This window comes from Podarcis bocagei (assembly GCF_964188305.1).
Source record: "Podarcis bocagei genome assembly, chromosome: 7".
NCBI lineage: Eukaryota > Metazoa > Chordata > Lepidosauria > Squamata > Lacertidae > Podarcis > Podarcis bocagei.
In genome coordinates this window covers 89,691,945-89,711,658 of record NC_138132.1, presented here as the reverse complement: position 1 = coordinate 89,711,658, position 19,714 = coordinate 89,691,945, and the positions used below count along the sequence as shown (strand labels likewise).

Here is a 19,714-nt window from a genome sequence, read left to right as displayed (position 1 = left end):
ATTTTGCAGTTTAAAAAAAACAACTATTGAAGTTATTGCATTCTCATATGTTCTCTAGCTCCAACTTGGACTTCTCGGTTACTTGTCTCCATCCTGAGCTGGAGGAAAAGGCATTCATTTGGGGAGGGGTGTCAGGTCACACTCTCCTCTCTACATTATTTTCATGCAATGAATTTGCAGTTAGTTACTCCTATTCTGTTGGGGTCACTCTTCTGCTGCTGGTTTATCTCCTTACCTTCACCCCCACTAAAGGACACATGGCCTCCGCATTCCCTAGCCTGATAGTGTTCATTGCTGTTCTAAATTCTCTATAGAATGTGTTCAAATATTATGGACACTTAACTGAGGCATCACAGGCCATGGGCAACACAGCTACCCCCACCATCTGTGTTAGGTTTTTGAACTTTAGATACGAACTTCACTTTGTTGTTGGAACTGTTTGTGATGGCTCTTGGGTGGCTGTGAAATCTATCGATATTACCCCAGGGTTCAGTAAAACTGCAATCCAATACACACTTACTTGGGAGGAAGGAAGGAAGGCCTGTTGAATTCAGTGTGACTTGATTCTGACTGAGTAACCGTACCTATGATTGCTCTCTAAATCAGGAAGACTGGGAGCTACTGGCAGATCTCTTGGTGATCTGCCATAGATGAGAAAAGGCTTTCTGACTGTCAGTTGTCTATAGCAATTATTTAAAAGCTTTCCCACTTTAGATTGCTTGTGGGGGAAACCAGGCATGGATTTTTGTACTGAAGGACTTGTGAGCTTGGTTCTGCTACTCATCAAAAATCCTTGTGCTGAGCATGTTCTCGGAGGAAGCCTATTCCTTAGCACTTAGCATAATTCTGCTCTGCTGAGATTATCATCTTAAAGCGACTCACTTGGATTCTTAAGGGTGAAGGGGGACCTCCAGGTAACTGGGTCGCAGAGTGCTTAGGGCTTTACAGGTCAATGGTTGCACCTTAAATTGAACACAGGAACAAATGGTCAACCAGTGTTAACTGCTGTAGGGTAGGTGTACTGTGAGCTTGACATTGTCCTACTAGTACTCTAGCGACTGCTTTTTGCAGCTATCAAAGTTTCCCAACTGTCACCCTTTCAGGGTAGCCCCACACAGAGTGCAATACAGTCTGGATGTCACCAGCACAGGAGCTTAGATCCATTACTCTGAGCAGGACCCGTGGCTGGTGAATCAATGACAGCTGATCAAAGCTGCTCCTGGCAGTCAACATCTCCTGAGCATCTCAGGAGAGAGCCTTATGCTCAAGGTTCATTCTGGCCACTAGAGGTATTACTGATCCTAAGCCCCATACACAGAAGCAACCTCAACTACTTCCTCTGTGTATCACTAAGCCAGCCTTCCTTACCCTGGTACCCTCCAGATGATATGGATTACAACTCCCCTTAGCAGGGATGTCAACATGAATAAAATAGGGGGGGGACAAGGAAGCCCCATCCTGCATAATCAATCACATAAAGTGGTGCACACATACCATTTGAATGGCAATGTCCATCAACTGGGGGGGGGCTCAAATATTTTATGGCAGCAAAGGGACCTCAGCCCCTAGGAGTTGATTCCTGTGCCCCTTAGCTCCAACCAGCACAGCCAGTGGATGCTGAGGCTGATGCAGTTCAAAGCATCTGGAGGGCACCGGGTTGGGGAAGGTTGCAATAACAGTGCACAAAGCACTTTATTATTCATTCTTATTGCAATTTCCCCTTACTGCAACCAACTGAGCGCTTGTCTGAGGTTCCCTAGTCAGCTTCATGACTAAGATTTGGACCTGCTTCTCCCACAAACAAACCCAAAGCTACACTGGCCAGTCTCCTTTCCATGCCTGACTGAAGGTGAAGGTAAAATTCCCACTTTACTGCCAAGGTCTCCAGTAAGTTCAGTGTTTCCTTAGGAGAGGGGCTTCTGATGTGTGCAGAGACTGCTCTGACCTGAGCCCAGGGATATCCCCAAGCACTTCCATTGGGGGAAGCAGGCCTTGATGGGTGTTCCTCAGTGTGCGCACTGTTGCTTTTTCCATTGAGGTGAGTTGGGCCGTCCACATCCATGAGATGTTTGTGTGTGCACCAGAGCAGAGCTAAGCTTTTTTCTGAGCCAAAGCAACCTGGTGCAGACTGCATTACCAGGTACCAAATAGAATCATGCAGTTGGAAGGGACTCCAAGGGCCAATTACTCCAACCCCCTGCAATGTAGGAATCACACCAAAGCATCCATGACAGATGGCCAGCCAACCTCTACTTAAAAACCTCCAAGGAAGGGGAGTCCACCACCTCCCAAGGGAGACCATTCCACTGCTGAACGGCTCTTACTGTCAGAAAGTTTTTCTGAATGTTTAGTTGGGATCTCCTTTCTTGCCACTTGAAGCCATTGGTTTGAGTCCTCCCCTCAAGAGCAGGAGAAAACAAGCTTGCTTCCTCCTCCATGTGACAGCCCTTAAGATATTTGAAGATGGCCATCATATCTCCTCTCAGTCTCCTCTTTTCTAGGCTGAACACACCCAGCTCCTTCAAAAGGTCCTCATAAGGCTTAGTTTCCAGACCCTTGATCTTCTTGGTTGCCCTCCTCTGCACACGTTCCAGCTTGTCAACATCCTTCTTAAATTGTAGTGCCCAGAATTGGACACAGGGTGACGTTTGCAGATAACTGGGTAGTAATGTTATCCGTAAACATAACAACAACAGGGTAGCTGTGGCAATCCCAGATCCATTTCCAGTCATTCAGAAACCATGGATGGGATTCAGTTCTGTGTTAGCTTGTGGGCAAACCAGAAATGGATGCTGAACCATGTTGAGACGAACTTTTTGGTCCCTGACATTGTCTTGTCTGCACCGTAGGATAATTTGGTACATTCTCTTTTTAGCATTTTGCATGTTGTTGATGGTCCTTCCACAGATCAGCTTAATTTTGTTATTTTATGTTTTTACATAAATGGTATCAGAATTAAACATCTCTCTCCTCTTTATACTGAGAGTGCTTGCTATAATCGCCCTCTGGTGCTTTTTTTTTTGTTTTCTCTTTTCATTAGTTATGATTTTTTATTACTGTAACTGATTTGTACCATATTTGTCTCTGCTGCACACATCTATTTGGCTGCTTTCAATCTCAAGTGAGTATCATTTTATAAATATTAAAATTATTTAATATTTGATACTCGTTCCTTTTTTGTTTTTAATTATTACTTTCATCACTAGTTCTGAATATACACAGCTTACATAAAGCCTTCTCATCCAAACCATTTAAATAAGAATTAGAATAATACAGCCAATGCTACAGAATTCTTTTAAGTTGGGTAATGAAACAATCACTTTTTAAGCTACTGGAAATCACAAAATATGTCTGGTCCTGGAAAAAACTGACAGTTGTGGAGAGAAACTTTGTTGTAACCCCATAAAGGAATCTGGAATGAATAACAGTGATTTTCTCTGTTCTCTGCTTGGTCTTATTTTGCTTTTCTTCAGCAGTGGAGTGTTATGACCCAATAGTACCGAAAACTCTGATTCTAACCCAGCAATCACTTCTCCTTCATTAACTCCTTTAATGTTGTCCTCCACTGGAAAGATTCATTATCACTGAGATAATGCAGTACCACAGCTTGGCTTAGTTGACCCAGTGATCAAAACCAAACACACATTTCTGCACAAAATTGCTCATGTTGGGGCTCGTTCAGGCTGATAAGAGTTATTTTCAGCCACATGTTTTCCTTCCCCCCACTATTATCATTCTGGAATCCTGAGCAGAGATGAATTAAATATTTGCAGTCCCCAAAACAAGGAGGCTTTCCAAGAAGAGATCCTGGCTGCTTGAGGTCTGATCTCTATAAGCTCAGTGGGGGTGAGAGAGTCCAATGAAGGAGACGTCGGTGAGTCAACCTGCTGCCTTTATTGGCCACGCAGCTCCTTCAAGGCACCCGTTTACCTGACCAAGCTGAAGCAGATAGAGCACATCTGTAAACCTGTAAGGATAATGCTGACTTGTTCTGGACTTCACTACTATTTGCAAAAGCACATCTTTTGAGATCCCTTAGTATGAAATTCTGGAGTAGTATTATAAGGATTGTTTTGGTTTCAGTGCTGCTTATTTGGAATTTCTCTTCATATTTTCCCTGAAAGGTGGCCTGCTTTTTCTCTGTTTTCTTCTGGAAAAGGTGGGTGGGAAAGGATCCAGAGAACCCTCTTTCTTGCAGTGAGAATCCAGGACGGCAGATGAAGAACGCTTCCTGAAGAAGCTGCTACCCACTGACCACAAATTTTGGAGGGGGGCTGGGTGTTTTCTATTTGTATTTGCCACAGTGGTGGCCTTCAGTAGGGATTGAGGGACCTGTTAAATTCAGTTTCTCCTGCTTCCAATCTTAACTTCAGTTCCTATTTCTGTATCATTTTACAATAAAAAACTACAGAGGAAAATTATATGCATTTTCATGCACTTTTCTCCTAAACATAGACATTTTTGTACACAATTTTGCCCAATTTTTCTTTTTCTTTGGTTCCTTTCACTAATGTGTACATGCACCTTCTGTTAACATAAGCTTTTTATGCCCTTTTTTTTGCAAGCTGCATTCCAAAATTTGCATTGTGAACTGTTTCAGTTCGCAAGCTAGTTTGGGGAGTGTGAGTTAGGTGAGTTTGCGTCAGAATGTAAACGAAAACAAATTTCTACTCCATCTCTTGTCTTAGGACAATAATTCCAGAATATAAAAGGTTTGTACCAAAGAATGCAACCTAGCAAAGTACAAAAGTCATATTTATGTGGTATTTTTTTAATTAAAAAAAAGTTAAAATAAAAATAAGTTATAAGTCTTGATTATGAGCAAGCCATCTGGTCAGTTCTTCCTGCCACTTTCTCCCATCTCATAACAGGTGAGTATCTTGTCTGTTTTGAACTGCAACCTTCTCAAAATGTGACTGTGTGTGTTCCAATGGGCTAGGCTTCAAATAGTTCGCCAACATGCGTGGCACCCCCACACCTCAACTTAGTAGCTTACTCGGAAATCAAGACTGGCCCAAGATTATCCAGTGATCATCTTGGTTGAGTTGGGATTTGAACTAAACAGTCTGGTTCCCTCCAGATGTTTTAGTGGCGCCTTCCCTGTGGAACGCCCTCCCACCAGATGCCAAAGAGAACAACAACTACCAGGCTTTTAGAAGACATCTGAAGGCAGCCCTGTTTCAGGAAGCTTTTAATGTTTGATGTATCATAGTATTTCAATATTCTTTTGGAAGCCGCCCAGAGTGGCTGGGGAAGCCCAGCCAGATGGGTGGGGTATAAATAAATTTTATTATTATTATTATTATTATTATTATTATTATTATTATTATTATTAGGCTATAATTCCCACCAGCTGCAGCTGGAATGGCACCAGGTAGATGAAGGCTCAGCAATATCACCATCACATTACACTGGCTCTCTGTTGTAAATGGCTCTTTATTTTTGAGATAGTTGCATTTTTGTAGACAGCCTTGCTTGGCAGCCAGGATGTCTGGAAGCAAATATGGGATCAAATAAGGATCAGTCGCTGCCTCTTCCAAGATGGAGAGTTTTCCGTGCAGTTGTAGATCCTGTCCTCCGGGTTGATCTGAATTGGACCATTGCCTCTCAGCCATGTAGTCTCTTGAGCAGTAGCTATTATATAAGGTCAATATGCGCCAAAAGACACCTTGGGTATCTGGGAGGCATCTAATTTGGCTTTTTGAAGTCACCCCTGAAGCCAAATTGGAAGGCCACACATTATGTTAATCAGGGAGAAGTTTCTGCTGGAGTTAGAACCAGGGCATTTGTCCTCCAACTTGCCAAACCTCATTCAGGCAGAAAGGCATTTCCTTGTTAACCCACCATAAAGAATCTGTAATTGCATCCCCAAATTTGGTCAGAGTTTTGTCAATGTTTCAAGCTTCATGCCTCATCATGCAACTGACTGGAGATTCTGGATCTCACCCTGGAATTTGTAACTGAATACGGATTGTGCTTCTGCTTTGCCTATAAAATAGGGATTATTCGAAACAGTTCAAGCCAGTGGAGAGAACAGTGGCTTGTTAAGCAAGATTTCATATCTGGAGTGAGACTTTTTCTTTAATATATATATTTTTAAAATCTTAACTAACTCCTTTTCTGCAGTGAATACAACATTGTTCAATGCTTCAGTTCCACTGGCCCCAAACAACACTAACATTTCTGTGGTAAGTAGCTGGGATTTATTTTCTACTCTGCCTCCCCTCCCAACTGCTGCTTGCATATTTGTTTACATGTTTTACCTAACTCCATAGAGTAGGCAAAATTAGATAAAGCCAGTGGAATCAGGGCTACTTCCATGAAGATAGAACTCTTTGCTTGCATTTATAAAACTTTATTTTCTGACATCTCAACAATAACCAGGTTCAGCATGTTTCTGTTGACATTCAAGTCTTGCATTGAACTGCTCAGGCACTAAGATCAGAGGAGGAGGCTCTCCGGTGGTCTGTGTGTCAAAGGGGTGGAGCAGAAGAGCCTTTTCCGTGGTGGCTCTGTGCCCATTGAATGGCCTCCCTCTCATGTTTATATTCTGTTTATATGCTTTAGCTGAGATTGCAGGGGGGTTGGACTAGATGACCCTTCAGGTCCCTTCCAACTTTACGATACTATGATTCTATAATTCTCCTGAATGCCAAGTGAAGACATACCTTTTTTAGTCAGGCTTTCAGAGGCTGATGGTTTGTCATTTGAATGATGATGCTAATTACATTTTAATTAATTTATGAGAACCATGTTAATGCTTTGCTTATTGTCTTTTTAAAAAAATCTTATTTATGGCCCCTGCAGCCATTTTTGGTGAAGGGCAGTAAAGAAATCTATTAAGAAGTAAACGAATAAAAGAAGGGAGAATTCAGCCATTTCTTTTTCACTTTCTGACCAGTGTTTTCAAAGGACAAGCAAGACATTGGGAACAGCCCTGACACAGCAAAACAGACATGCATATTCTATATAAGATTAAATGCTCCCTATATCAGGGTGAGGGATGCGAGTGGCGCTGTGGTCTAAACCACTGAGCCGCTTGGGTTTGCCGATCAGAAGGTCAGCAGTTCGAATCCCTGCGACGGGGTGAGCTCCCATTGTTCTATCCCGGCTCCTGCCAACCTAGCATTTTGAAAGCACATCAAAGTGCAAGTAGATAAATAGGGAAGGGTACGGTAAATGGTGTTTCTGTGCGCTGCTCTGGTTTTGGTGTTCCATTGTGCCAGAAGCGGCTTAGTCATGCTGGCCACAAGACCCAGAAAAACTGTCTGCAGACAAACGCCGGCTCCCTCGGCCTATAAAGCGAGATAAGCGCCACAACCCCAGAGTCATCTGCAACTAGACATAACTGTCAGGGGTCCTTTACCTTTACCTTTTTTATATCAAGGTGAATCTACAAAGCATGTAGATTAGGCTGAGGAAAAAAGATTTGATTAAGTCCCCGCTCCCCAGATGTTTTAGACTACAATGCTCATCAGCCCCAGCTAGGATGGCATAATTAAAATTTCCCATCAAGTACAAGCACGTCAGGTAGCCAGAGGCAAGCACAGGAGCAAACTCCCTTGAGCACACCTGCGAAGTTGTTTAAATCATAGAACTGTGCTGTGAATCAACCAAAATTTCCAGGTACCTAGTTGAACAGCGATGACTGCTGCCACCTAGTGGGTATTTTGCATTGCTAGAGTGGATTCTTCACCCTTTATCTGCCTTCGAACCCTGTAGCTGCTTTTTTCCATGGGATTTGGTAGTGTTATTTCATTGATTACAAATGGCAAAGGAGTGGAGTATGATTGCTCATATAAATCAGAGCAATCCAAAATGTTTTTAGATAGGTCAAAGTTGTTGAAGAGGCTGTGAATGTTAATTGTGATAATCTTCAAAATAACTTTTCTTCAATTTTCAAGACTTTATTATGAAGTTAAAATAATCCAGTAAGAAATGTAAAATAAAATAAATAAGAATTAAAACACTGTACAAAGCAAAACAAATGTTTCAAAATAACTTTGTGCAACCTTGAAAAACTGTATTACCTGTCAATTCTGCTACTACTAATATTTCATTTTCTACTGTATACTCTACACTTCCCCCTGATGCTTTTCAGACAGGACAGTGATTAGGAACATAGTTAATCTTCTAAATTCAAGAGATTTGTGCCTTTTAAGACCAACAGCATTTTACTTGACAATGAAAACAAATTATTGTTTAGCATCCTAAAAATACTGTGGTTTGTTTTCTTCCCTCTTTCAAGTACAATCCTATTAATGTAACAGCTCTGGACTGGACCCAGCTGAGCAAAAAGGAATGTCTGAAATATGGAGGAAGTCTGGTGGGGAAGTCCTGCAAATTCGTCCCTGACCTGGCCCTCATGTCTTTCATTCTCTTCTTTGGGACTTATTCCATGACTTTGACTCTGAAAAAATTCAAGTTCAGTCGCTACTTTCCTACAAAGGTAAGTAAAACCACAGATCCTCTCAACTAGCCTTCCCCAACCTGGTGCCCTCCAGTGTATTGGACTACAACTTCCATCAGCCCCAGCTAGCACTGATAAGATGGCTGGAAGCTGATGGGAATAGTAATCCAAAACATCTGGAGGGCAACAAGTTGGGGAAGACAGCTCTATACTCCAAAAGCAAAACTTTTCAATCACAAAATGCAAGCTTATCTGCTGGAAGTACTATCAGGAAAGTGACATGCATCCAAGCCTGAATCCAGCAGTGAGCTCTGCCAGGGGGCACAGAACTAGGTCAAAGGGTTCTTGTCTGGGAGGGGGGCAATTGATCATAGAAGTGTAGAGTTGGAAGGGATCCCGAGGGTCCGGTGCAGGAATCCTTTTGCCCAACATGGGGCTCAAACCCATGACCCAGAGATTAAGAGTCTCAGTAGGAGGAAAACAGTTCGGGTCCCCCAAAAATCTATGGGCTACATGTTAATCAGTTCTATCCAACACTCCCCCCCCAACTAGTTCAAGGTGGGTACAATTGTATTATGTTTATGTTTATTTTTATTTTTATCTATTTGCCTGCCCTTGACCCTAAGCAGGGTTACAAACAGTTTAAAACAGTTGCACAAATTTAGTAAGAAAAAGCACTTCCAACTCTAAGAGAAGGCACATTTATACAGAAAAAAGGCAATGATTTCTTCTGAGCCAATGGGGTGTGAAACTGAAATAAAATGAGGTGTGAACCAGTTGCTTTAACCAGCCTGAGCTTGAAACCTCTGTGTGTCTGCTCATCTAGCTCTCAGAAGCTGCAAACCTGCAGATGGCTTCCCTTCCTGCTTACCTGCGTGGCAGCAAAAATGATGCCAAGGGTCCCTCTGTGTCATCACTCCACTTCATTTGCCTTTTCCTTCCAAACCCTGTCTCCTCTTTTTTTAGGTCAGGGCCCTGATTGCTGATTTTTCCATTGTCTTCTCCATCCTGTTCTTCTGTGGAATAGATGCCTGTCTGGGACTGGAAACTCCCAAATTGCATGTGCCCAGTATAATTAAGGTTCGGATTCCCTTGTGGGTTTTGATGTGCTCTTATCTCCTAATGCCTCTCTGCTCCACCCCTTTGCTTGCTTGCTTCCAAAAACTTCTCTGTGTAGCCTCAAGGTTTTGTTACTGCTTTGTGGTTGGCCGGCCCAGTTACTTGAACAACAACCAACGGTCAAAGTGAACTGGTATATCTCAGGAATGGGGTAACCTCAAGCCAGAGGCAGATTTAGGGCAACGCGTCCAGTTCCACACACATGGCACCAAGCCGAGAGGGACACCACTGGGCGCCACAACCATGATGATAGTGCACATGCAGAACAGAAGACAAGAGGGCAGCGGTGTCAGATTTAAAAGATCAAGGACTGAGAGTTGCATGTAGGATTTTCAGTGTCTCAGACAATGCTGAACTCGGAGCCTGCAAAGCAAGTTGTGCTTGAAAGGGATGGGGGAGGGCAGAATGATCTGGACCCCAGTATGCTGAAAAATGTATTGTAACGAATATCCATAAATCATGGTTCTCTCTCCCTTCAAAGTAGAATAAGAATTTGCTTGTTTGTTTTAAAACAATTTCTTAACTGAAATCTTTTCTTTCTCTCTTATTGGATGTTCTCACACGGCCCCTTTCTGCTTTCTTTCTGGTATGTCTTCTCTCCCTTTGCTCCTTTTCCAGCTCCGAAAGCTTATTAGTGATTTCTCTATCTTCATGTCCATACTAATGTTTGTTGGTCTTGATTGTCTTTTTGGACTGAATACTCCAAAACTACAAGTGCCTACAGATTTTAAGGTAAAAGCAATGAATGAGACCATCATAGAGGTAGATCAGATCAAAACGCCAACTTGCCCCAACTAGAACTGGATGAATTAGTCAATTTCGTTTTTTTGCGGTTCCATTTTTCTAATGTTAAATTTAGTTCTTCACATTTCCACATCAATTTCCATTTTTGAAGAAGTCCTCATTAAAAATTGGCTGCATTCCTATTTCATTTCATACACACATTTTAATGCAATCTTGCCCAGTATACACATTCCCCAAGCATAATACATACCTTTATTCTGTTTTCTCGGCTACCTGCCTTTCTGTCCACACTTTCCCCTAATATGTATATTTCTGTGCATGTTATTTGGCTGGAGAACTGCACTGCTGAATTCAGAAAAAGAAGAATTTCCAGGGATAGCAATGTTTTTGGTTCACTTAATTTGTGCAAATCAAGTATTTTCTTGCCCATGCCCATAGCCCCGGTGCCTCCACCTTACCCCTGATAAATTTGCACTGAAGTAATCAATTCATTTCAACCTTTCTTATTGTTTGTTTCAATATGTCTTAAGATACTGTATAGGCCTGCATGGGCCATCTAACAGCCCCTCCATCCCACCACCATATCATGTGCTCTTGGGCTTCCCCTGTCCAACTACATTTCTGCTTTCCATTTGAGCACTTTTGATGTTGAAATCTGAAGTGAGAGACCTGTGCTGTGAGGCAGCATACAAGAAATGTAGGGCTCCTGCCGCCATACTCGTAATGTGGTGATAGGTAACCTTCTACCCTTGAACTGCCTTTACAGCCCACTCGCTTAGACCGTGGATGGTTTGTGTTCCCATTTGGCAAGAATCCCTGGTGGATCTACTTGGCCAGCGCGCTCCCCGCTCTCTTGGTCACCATCCTGATCTTCATGGACCAGCAAATTACAGCTGTCATAGTGAACAGGAAGGAGCACAAGCTCCGGGTATGCTTTGCTTTCCTTTCCTTTCCTTGCCTTGCCTTGCCTTGCAACTTGGGTGTTCACCAATACTGAACCCACTGAGAGAGAGAAAACTGTCTGCTGTGAAACCTGGAAGAAGGCGTTGATGATGGAGCCCTGGTGGGCATGGAGTTCAAAGGCCCACTCATTTGGAAAAGGAAAGGGATAGGATCAGTATGCAAGGCCAGGAACATAGAACTTAGCCTTATCCAAAGTCAGACCATTTCTCCATCTGGCTCAGTGTTGTCTATACCAGTGGCTCCCAAATATTTGGGGGCCACTGCCCCCTTGGTTCCATAAACTCATCTCCACTCCCTCCTTCCCTATAAAAAGCATTATTCAGAACAGCAGTTTGCACAACCGACTAAGAAAGATAATAAAATTCATAGATTCAAAGAACTGTAGAGCTGGAAGGGACCCAAAGGGTCATCTAGTCCAACCCCCTGCAGTGCAGGATTCTTTTGCCCAATGTGAAGCTTGAACCTCTGGCCCTGGGATTAAGAGTCTCACTATCCCAGGAATCTTTGTGGAGTCTAGAAGTAGAAGTTGTCAGTGTGGTGTTAAGAGTGCCAGACCAGGGTTTCAATTCCCTCTCAGCCGTCCTATAAATCACTTCAGGGCCAGTCACTGCCTCTCAGCCTAACCTACCTCACAGGGTTGTCAGGGGGACTAAATGGGCGGGGGGGTGAAACCTGTTGGAGATTCATTCCCCGTGTCTGCAGTCATGGGATTGTTGTCTATCACATGACGGTGTGTGTTTTCATTCCACAGTGTGGGAAGTGACGGAGACAGGATGTTTTGGTATCACTGTGTTCCCTGAAGTGGGACTATTGTCCTTTGTTCTTTCTCTCTCTGCTGTCTGATGAGAAAGAGGAAGGAGCTAAAGCACGATGCTCCAAGTGCATTATATGTAAATAAAGTAGATTAGCCAAAATGCTGTGTTGTTGGTTCTGTTAGGCAAACTGAATACTCTGCAAATCCCTAAGTGTGCTAATGCCTTTTGGCATCAGTCGCTGTGATGTTCAGGTTGGAGGAAGCTTTTGAAGCTCCCAAACAACCGACCAGGAGGGAGAGAACATGCCAGTTGGGCATGTGTCTCTGCCAGGGTCCTACACATGAGTAGGACGCTCCTAACAAAACCATGTGTACCACCTTGAGCTCATTGGAGAAAAGGTGAGATATAAATGCAATGAATAATCTTCCCTTACAATTAATTGTGAAGTTATGCAAAATCCAATTAAAACTATGCAACAACATTGATGGATTGATCCAGTGATGCCAATTTTTCAAAGTTGGATAGTCATTAGACCTCCAGCACCCCTTGGCTCTTAACGCCCCTCTCAGTAGTCCCATTGCCTCCAGGGAAACATTTCCCCTTCTACGTATTAATCTCTTTGATCATTTATCCGCAAGTTTGCATAAAGATTCCATGCTCCCCAGGTTTGACACAGGAACAACAACAACCTGACAGAAAACTGGGTGTGAGCAAAAGGATGTGTATGGAATGCTGCTAAGATTTATATAACATAGAATTCAACTTTAATCTGAAAGTTAATCTGAAAATATAAACATACATTTAAAAAAATGAATGAAATTTCTAAAATACAACCCATGATGAATACTGTACTTGTGAGTGGGTGACAATTGATATTCAGAACCCTGGAGAATACCCTCAAAATATACATGATTGGGCAATAGAAAAATTCCTGTTCTCTATCAATCCATTCATCTCCAGGCTTCCCATGCATGCAGAATTATTTGGTAGAACAATTGGTCAGCTCACCGTATCTGTTTAGATCAGTCAAATGTTTACTTCTGGCAACACCTCTGTAATTTATTTATTTATTGGCTGCTGAGGAAGACCCCTTGTGGGTTGAAGTGCCCATGGCCAGCAGCATTCATTTTATCATTTCTGTGTTTATAATTATTAGGGACATGGGTGGCGCTGTGGTCTAAACTACTGAGCCTCTTGGACTTGCCAATTAGGTCAGTGGTTCAAATCCCTGTGACAGAGTGAGCTCTCGTTGTTCTGTCCCAGCTTCTGCCAACCTAGCAGTTCGAAAGCATGCCAGTGCAAGTAGATGTTGCTGTGGTGGGAAGGTAAATGGCGTTTCCATGCGCTCTGGTTTCCATCACGGTGTTCAGTTGCGCCAGAAGTGGTTTAGTCTTGCAGGCCACATGGCCCTGAAAACTGTCTGTGGACAAACGTCAGCTCCCTCGGCCTGAAAGCGAGATGAGCGCTGCAACCCCATAGTCACCTTTGACTGGACTTAGCTGTCCAAGGGTCCTTTAGCTTTATGTTTTACCTTATAATTATTGCATTTTAGAAATTTCATTCATTGTTTATGTATCTTTAAATTTTGGGGAAGATTAAACTTGAATTCTGTTTTATATGAATTTTAATAGCAATCCATACATTTTCTTTTGCTCCAGCCCAATTTTGTGGCTCAGCTGACCCTTTAGAGGTTGGGTCTGGCATTCCCTTTTGTGTGTCCTGTGTATTGTTCTCAGCTTTCCCTGGAGATGCCTGAGATTAAACCTTCTGTATTCAAAACAGATTCTCTGCCACTTTGAAGCAGACAGGAGTTATCACAGCTCTTTTTTCCACCGGCCCATTGTTATACCTGACTATACTTCTGGCTGTGCCTTAATTTCTCTAGTTTTTCAAACAGATAAGTTGTTACAAATGCTTAGCCTTAGGGTCCCAGCATCCTCCACAAATCCTAGTTCTAATGTGTTGGGTATATTGAGAGCTTATTTGGCTAAAGAGGTAGAATCCATTTCCTTCTATGAAAACGGTGTGTCCTTTTGTTTCAGAAAGCAGCAGGCTATCATCTGGACCTCTTTTGGGTGGGCATCCTTATGGCGGTCTGCTCATTCATGGGGCTACCATGGTATGTAGCAGCCACAGTCATTTCCATCGCACACATTGACAGCTTAAAGATGGAGACAGAGACCAGTGCACCAGGAGAGCAGCCTCAGTTCCTGGGAGTGAGGTGAGGGTTCCTTGAACTCACCTGTAAAGGGCAGTTGCGAATAGAAGTGCAATGTAACAGTGCTCTACATAAGTTCCTCCTTGACCATGAGGGTTTTGGGGGGGGCATATTATTATAGCAGGCCTGTTACACATCTTGCAGTTCACCAGACTGTGTTTCTGGCTGCCTCCTGTTCACCTTGCTTAGATCTTAATTCAGTGGTCCTGTTTTGCCAGCAGCCACTAAAACTGGCCATCAGCATAATGTAATCAGAATCCTATGCAGTTCTGCCATTCGAGTCAACAGTACAACAATGTTTGTTTGTTTGTTTGTTTGTTTGTTACTAAATTTGTAGATCATTTCTCAGCCATACACCAACAGACACTCTTAACAGCACTTATGCTAGGCATGGGAGGAACCAATCCATGCACAGTAATGACCTCTAGTAGAGCATCGCAATAATTTTAGGCTTTATCCTGTGCACGCTTACCTGGAGGTAAGCTCCACTGAATGCTCTCCAAGTCAACATTCATGGAGCTTTGCTGTAACCACAAACAGAGAATGTGGTAACAGTTGAATCTTCAATTTCACTGCTTCTGTTCTTTTTCAGGGAGCAGAGAATCACGGGAATCATTGTCTTTGTTCTGACTGGGATTTCTGTCTTCCTGGCTCCTATTCTAAAGGTAACACATTCCAGAGATTTTTGTCATCATCTTCAGCATAGGTTTAGCATGTGGTTTCTTATTTTTATCCAAAGCTTTGGTCCAATCTCAACATCTACATCAGATTAATTTCAGTTCAGCCCTATATATATTTACTCAGATATAAATCCTGCCGTGTTCAAAAGATCTTACTCACAAGTGAGCATTCATATTGTTTCAGCCTTCAGTGATTCATCATTTTAAAGGCAGATTAATCAAGGGAACATGCCTTAGCAGCCCTTGCAAAAGCATTTGTGGAAATGTCTGATAAAGAGGAGGCCTCACCTGCCTTCTCTCTCTCTCTCTCTCTCTCTGTCTCTCTCTCTCTCTCCATAGTACATCCCAATGCCTGTGCTGTATGGAGTCTTCCTCTACATGGGAGTGGCCTCGCTAAATGGCATCCAGGTAAGAACATGAATTGTTCTGGCAACTTCATAATGATTTTGGCAATCACCACCTTTATCTACCCACTCAGGTTATTGCATAAGTGGCCAGGTTTCTACTTAGCAATGGAATAGTTTGCTCAGAAAAGTGTAGGCTACATTTCCACAGGGTTTTTGGAGGTCCCATGGGCAAGGCACCATCCACAGGCCCACCTGTTTCAGGGAACCCATCTCCTTACTGCACCAAGCCGAGGGGATCCTTGTCTGTGGGGCTGCTGCTGAGGTGCAGGCGTCTGGCTGCTCCATCTATTGATGCCAGCCCCACTACCAAGCTGTCAGGGACTGGCTGGCTGGTGAGGAGTGGGGAGAGGCACCAGCTGGCGAATCCCCTAGGGAAGCCTCAGAAGACAAAGGTACAAGCTCTGGGGGTGGGGGTGGGACACTGAGGACAGTCAGGAGACAAAGGAGGGGAGGGATGGTGGGCTGCTGAAGAAGCAACAGGCATGAGCGAGAGGGAAGAGTCAAGGGCAGACAGTGGTTCTGTCTTGCTGTATTAGGCTCCCCCGCCCCTCCCCCGCCCCCGTTACCTCCAAGAACACGAAGAGCTATGCATTAGGGCTGGGCAATATCTGCTTTCCAACATAGTAATATACAGCCAGCTAGACTTCGTGATATGGTGGTATATTACAATGTCGGAAAGGAGCCGGGGAGGAAGAAGGCAGTTGCCGGCCATGGAGATAATTAGCATCACAGTACACAGCTTCTTCCTATTCCTGAAAAGGCCAAGCAGGCAAAGTTCCCTCCCACCATAGCTTATGTCTGTGTTGGTGGCCTCTGGAGGAAGAGTTGTTTTAGGGGGAAGTGGGAAGCAGGAACCGTCAGTCCTGGCAACTGTGCTATAGAGGCTGGTCCTGCCTTGAGGGTTCCCTGCGTTCTTTACTGTTTCCTTGAATAAAAAATTAAACTTCCTGCTCATTTCTGCATTTGAGTGCTGACCTGCATCTGAGCCAACCCTAACAGCAGCCCACAGAAAATGGACTTTATAAAATTCTGTGCTTAGCACAGATCCTTGTACAGTGGTACCTCCGGTTATGAACTTAATTCATTCCGGAGGTCCGTTCTTAAGCTGAAACCGTTCTTAACATGAGGCATGCTTTTGCTAATGGGGCCTCCCACTGCTGCCACACCACTGGTGCATGACTTCCACTCACATCCCATGGCAAAGTTTGCAACTAGGGGCATCTACTTCTGGGTCAGCAGAGCTCATTACCCGAAGGAGGACGGTACGTAACCCAAAGTTCCACTGTACATTGTTAACATTTAACGAAACCTTCAATGATTGCTTCAGTATCTTTGCCACTCCTCAGCACTGGCCACCTCCCCAGAACTAATCCTTCCATTTCCCCCCAACAGTTTTGGGATCGCTGCAAGCTCTTCCTGATGCCAGCCAAACACCAGCCTGACTACGTCTACCTCAGGCATGTCCCTCTGCGGCGAATCCACCTGTTCACCATGGTTCAGATTGTCTGTCTGGCTGTCCTCTGGATCCTGAAATCCACTGTGGCAGCCATAATCTTCCCTGTGATGGTAGGCAGCTATGGTCACTGTTGTCTCCTGTTCTAGGGCCCAATGGGAGAAGGTTCTGAGAAGTGCACATCCACCCACAAAGCCAATGACCTGTTGCCCAAAATGTGTCTTATTCAGAGTTCTTTTGTTACTAAAGAAAGCAACTTTCCCAGGATTTTGACTCACTTGTAGCGTAAAAATATTATGGACAATATGGTTTGATATAAAAATTGGAGTACGGCTGAATATGCAGTTGTAGATGTCTAAAATGAGACCCCATGGAGGGGATGGGGGGAAGTCTTGAGATTCGGAGAATCTCTTTATATAGATTTGTTTTATTACAGTTTGTGTTCATTTATAAAACCAATAAAAATTATTGCCCTTCAGATGTTTTGGACTACAACTCCCAGCAGCCCCAGCCATCACTGGTAGGAGTTGTAGACCAAACCAGGGCTCCAGGTTGTTGGATGAAATTAAGCAATGAATGCCAGCTTCTGTCCAGAGAGAGAAATATATCTCTGTTTCTGTGGGATGGGGAGCAGTTAATCTGTAGACCATCTCTTTGTCTGAGTCAGGGTGCAAAAGAAAAACAGTTCCACCTAAGAGTTGGAAAGTGCCAGGCCCAAAACCAGCCTTTCTGTGCCTTCCGCATGTGAAATTTCAGGCAAGGAGTAAGAAACATGAATGAACTCCCACTCCAAATTGCATCCCCTCCTAAGAATTTGGCCTGCCAGTATCATGGCCAGGAGTTCTCCTCTTGCTGCTGCTTCTACACCAACCCAGGTCTGCCACAGAATCAGCCCCCGCAAGGAATCAACCTGTAACTCACTGAAATTTGATCTCATTCATTGCACTTTGGGTACTTGAATTCTAAACAACTCATAGTCTTCATGCTAGATTATTTGAGCCTTGTCTTGGTGGCTTTTTGTTTTCCTTTCTCTCTCTTTCTCTTTCTCCCTCTCCTTTTAGATTTTAGCCTTGATTTTAGTCCGGAAGATGCTAGACCTTGTCTTTTCCCAACATGACCTCGCATGGATTGATAACATCATCCCTGAAAAGGATAAGAAGAAGGAGGATGACAAGAAGAAGAAAAAGAAGAAAGGCAACAAAGGGGAGGATGATAGCAGTGACGAGGTGTGTCCGTGACGCTTGGGGGCAGTGTGGTGGGACATGTGTTTCTTTCTTGCCAGCCAGACCCATTAAATCATGGGTAGGCAAACTAAGGCCTGGGGGTTGGATCTGGCCCAATCACCTTCTAAATCTGGCCCGCAGACGGTCCAGGAATCAGCATGTTTTTACATGAATAGAATGTGTGCTTTTATTTAAAATGCTTCCCTGGGTTATTTGTGGGGCATAGGAATTCATTCATATATTTCTTCAAAATGTGGTCCCCCACAAGGTCTGAGGGACAGTGGACCGGCCCACGGCTGAAAAAGGTTGCTGACCCCTGCATTAAATGGTCTGCATTGGCACTCATTAGAGTCAACGCACGGAGCAGTTCTTCTCTGAAAAGAAGCATTACGGAGTGCCTACCTCTTTGGACCATTTCCACATAAGAAAGTGCTTCTTCACTCAGTGCAGAGCTAAATCATGGAACTTGCTCCTACAGGAGGCAGGGATGGCCACCGACTTGGATGGCTTTAGAAGAGGATGAGACAAATTCCTGGAGGAGGAAAGGGCTATCAATGGTTACTAGCCAGGAAGGCTCTGCTCTGCCTCCACAACTGGCGGCAGTTGCAGGAAACCACATTAGGCTCTTGTGCCCAGGTCCTCTTTCCGGGTTTCCCACAAGTATGTGGCTGGACTAGATGGGCCCAGTCTGGCTGGTCCAGCAGGCTCTCCTTCTGCTCTTAAGCACCAGAAACCAAAGCAATGGAAGGTCCAAGACCTGATGTAGATCTAGTATGTTTCAATGTATGCGATTTAACTTTTTTTTAAAGAAAGAATAATTCACCAGCCCATTGCATTCATGAAAATGCCTTTCTCTCAAAAATATTGGTTTGCTTATTTAAATATATAAACAATTCAACAATATAAACAATTCAACAGCATAATAGACATTATGACAATTCAGTGCCCCGGCAATGAATTTCTTATCAAGTTTGTTCTTATTTTTAAAGTGAGGGGTTTTTTACTTTGTTTTTGAGTGACCAAAATTTTCAAACTGAAACAACATTACTACAGTCCCTGTGAAAGAGTTTTCATTTATTATGAGAAGTGCTTTGGAAAAGTCATGGTAACTTGGCTGATTTTCTGCCCAGCTTCTAATATGAATCTGAGGATGCGATGTATTCCAAATACTCAGATTGTATGTGTTTTCCTTTGGGTTGAGTGTTGCGTCTGCCCTGCCATGATAAACCTGAACCCATCGGCACCACTGGAGTTGTTCACTGTCTCTCTTTCCCCTTTTCTCCCAGCCCAAGCTCCCCACTCCCTCTGTCATAACCATCCCACTGGACCCTGTCCCATCTGAACCCCAAAACAGTATGCATTGCATTTCCAGTAAGTAACATGCTCACGCGCTGTCAGATATTAAATTAACAGCTAACTCAGCAACTTCAAAACCTTTGGACATGCTTGACCAGAAACACAAGAGCCACTGAACTGAACTGGAACTGGCCAAGAAGAGGAGTGGGCTTCTTGCATATTTCCCCTTCATTTCAGTGGGGCTTTATCTTTTGTTGGTTACTAATCACACTAACCCATGGAGAGAATGAGACATAACTTGACTTCACGTTGCAGCATGAAGTAATGTGTACAGGTTTGCAGGGTGTGGATAAGGAGAAAGACAGAGAATTTGGGTGCTTTTAGGATATTCTCTGCCTCCAGTTCTTCAGATAAATTCCACTGTCAAACAGCTCTTGCCATCACAA

The 19,714-nt window shown here is 43.6% G+C and overlaps 1 protein-coding gene across 3 annotated transcripts in view; it reads left to right on the top strand.

Annotated features, from left to right (window-relative positions):
- Nucleotides 1-19,714, top strand: part of SLC4A5 (solute carrier family 4 member 5) — an 84,237-nt gene that overhangs the window by 58,161 nt on the left and 6,362 nt on the right. For all 3 annotated transcript variants that reach the window (XM_081200918.1, XM_081200920.1, XM_081200919.1), the window contains 9 exons: nt 6,127-6,188; nt 8,249-8,449; nt 9,377-9,490; nt 11,040-11,201; nt 14,034-14,212; nt 14,802-14,874; nt 15,229-15,297; nt 16,689-16,862; nt 17,811-17,975. In XM_081200918.1, coding sequence (XP_081057044.1) covers nt 6,127-6,188; nt 8,249-8,449; nt 9,377-9,490; nt 11,040-11,201; nt 14,034-14,212; nt 14,802-14,874; nt 15,229-15,297; nt 16,689-16,862; nt 17,811-17,975 — 1,199 coding nt within the window. The remainder of the gene's footprint in view (nt 1-6,126; nt 6,189-8,248; nt 8,450-9,376; nt 9,491-11,039; nt 11,202-14,033; nt 14,213-14,801; nt 14,875-15,228; nt 15,298-16,688; nt 16,863-17,810; nt 17,976-19,714) is intronic.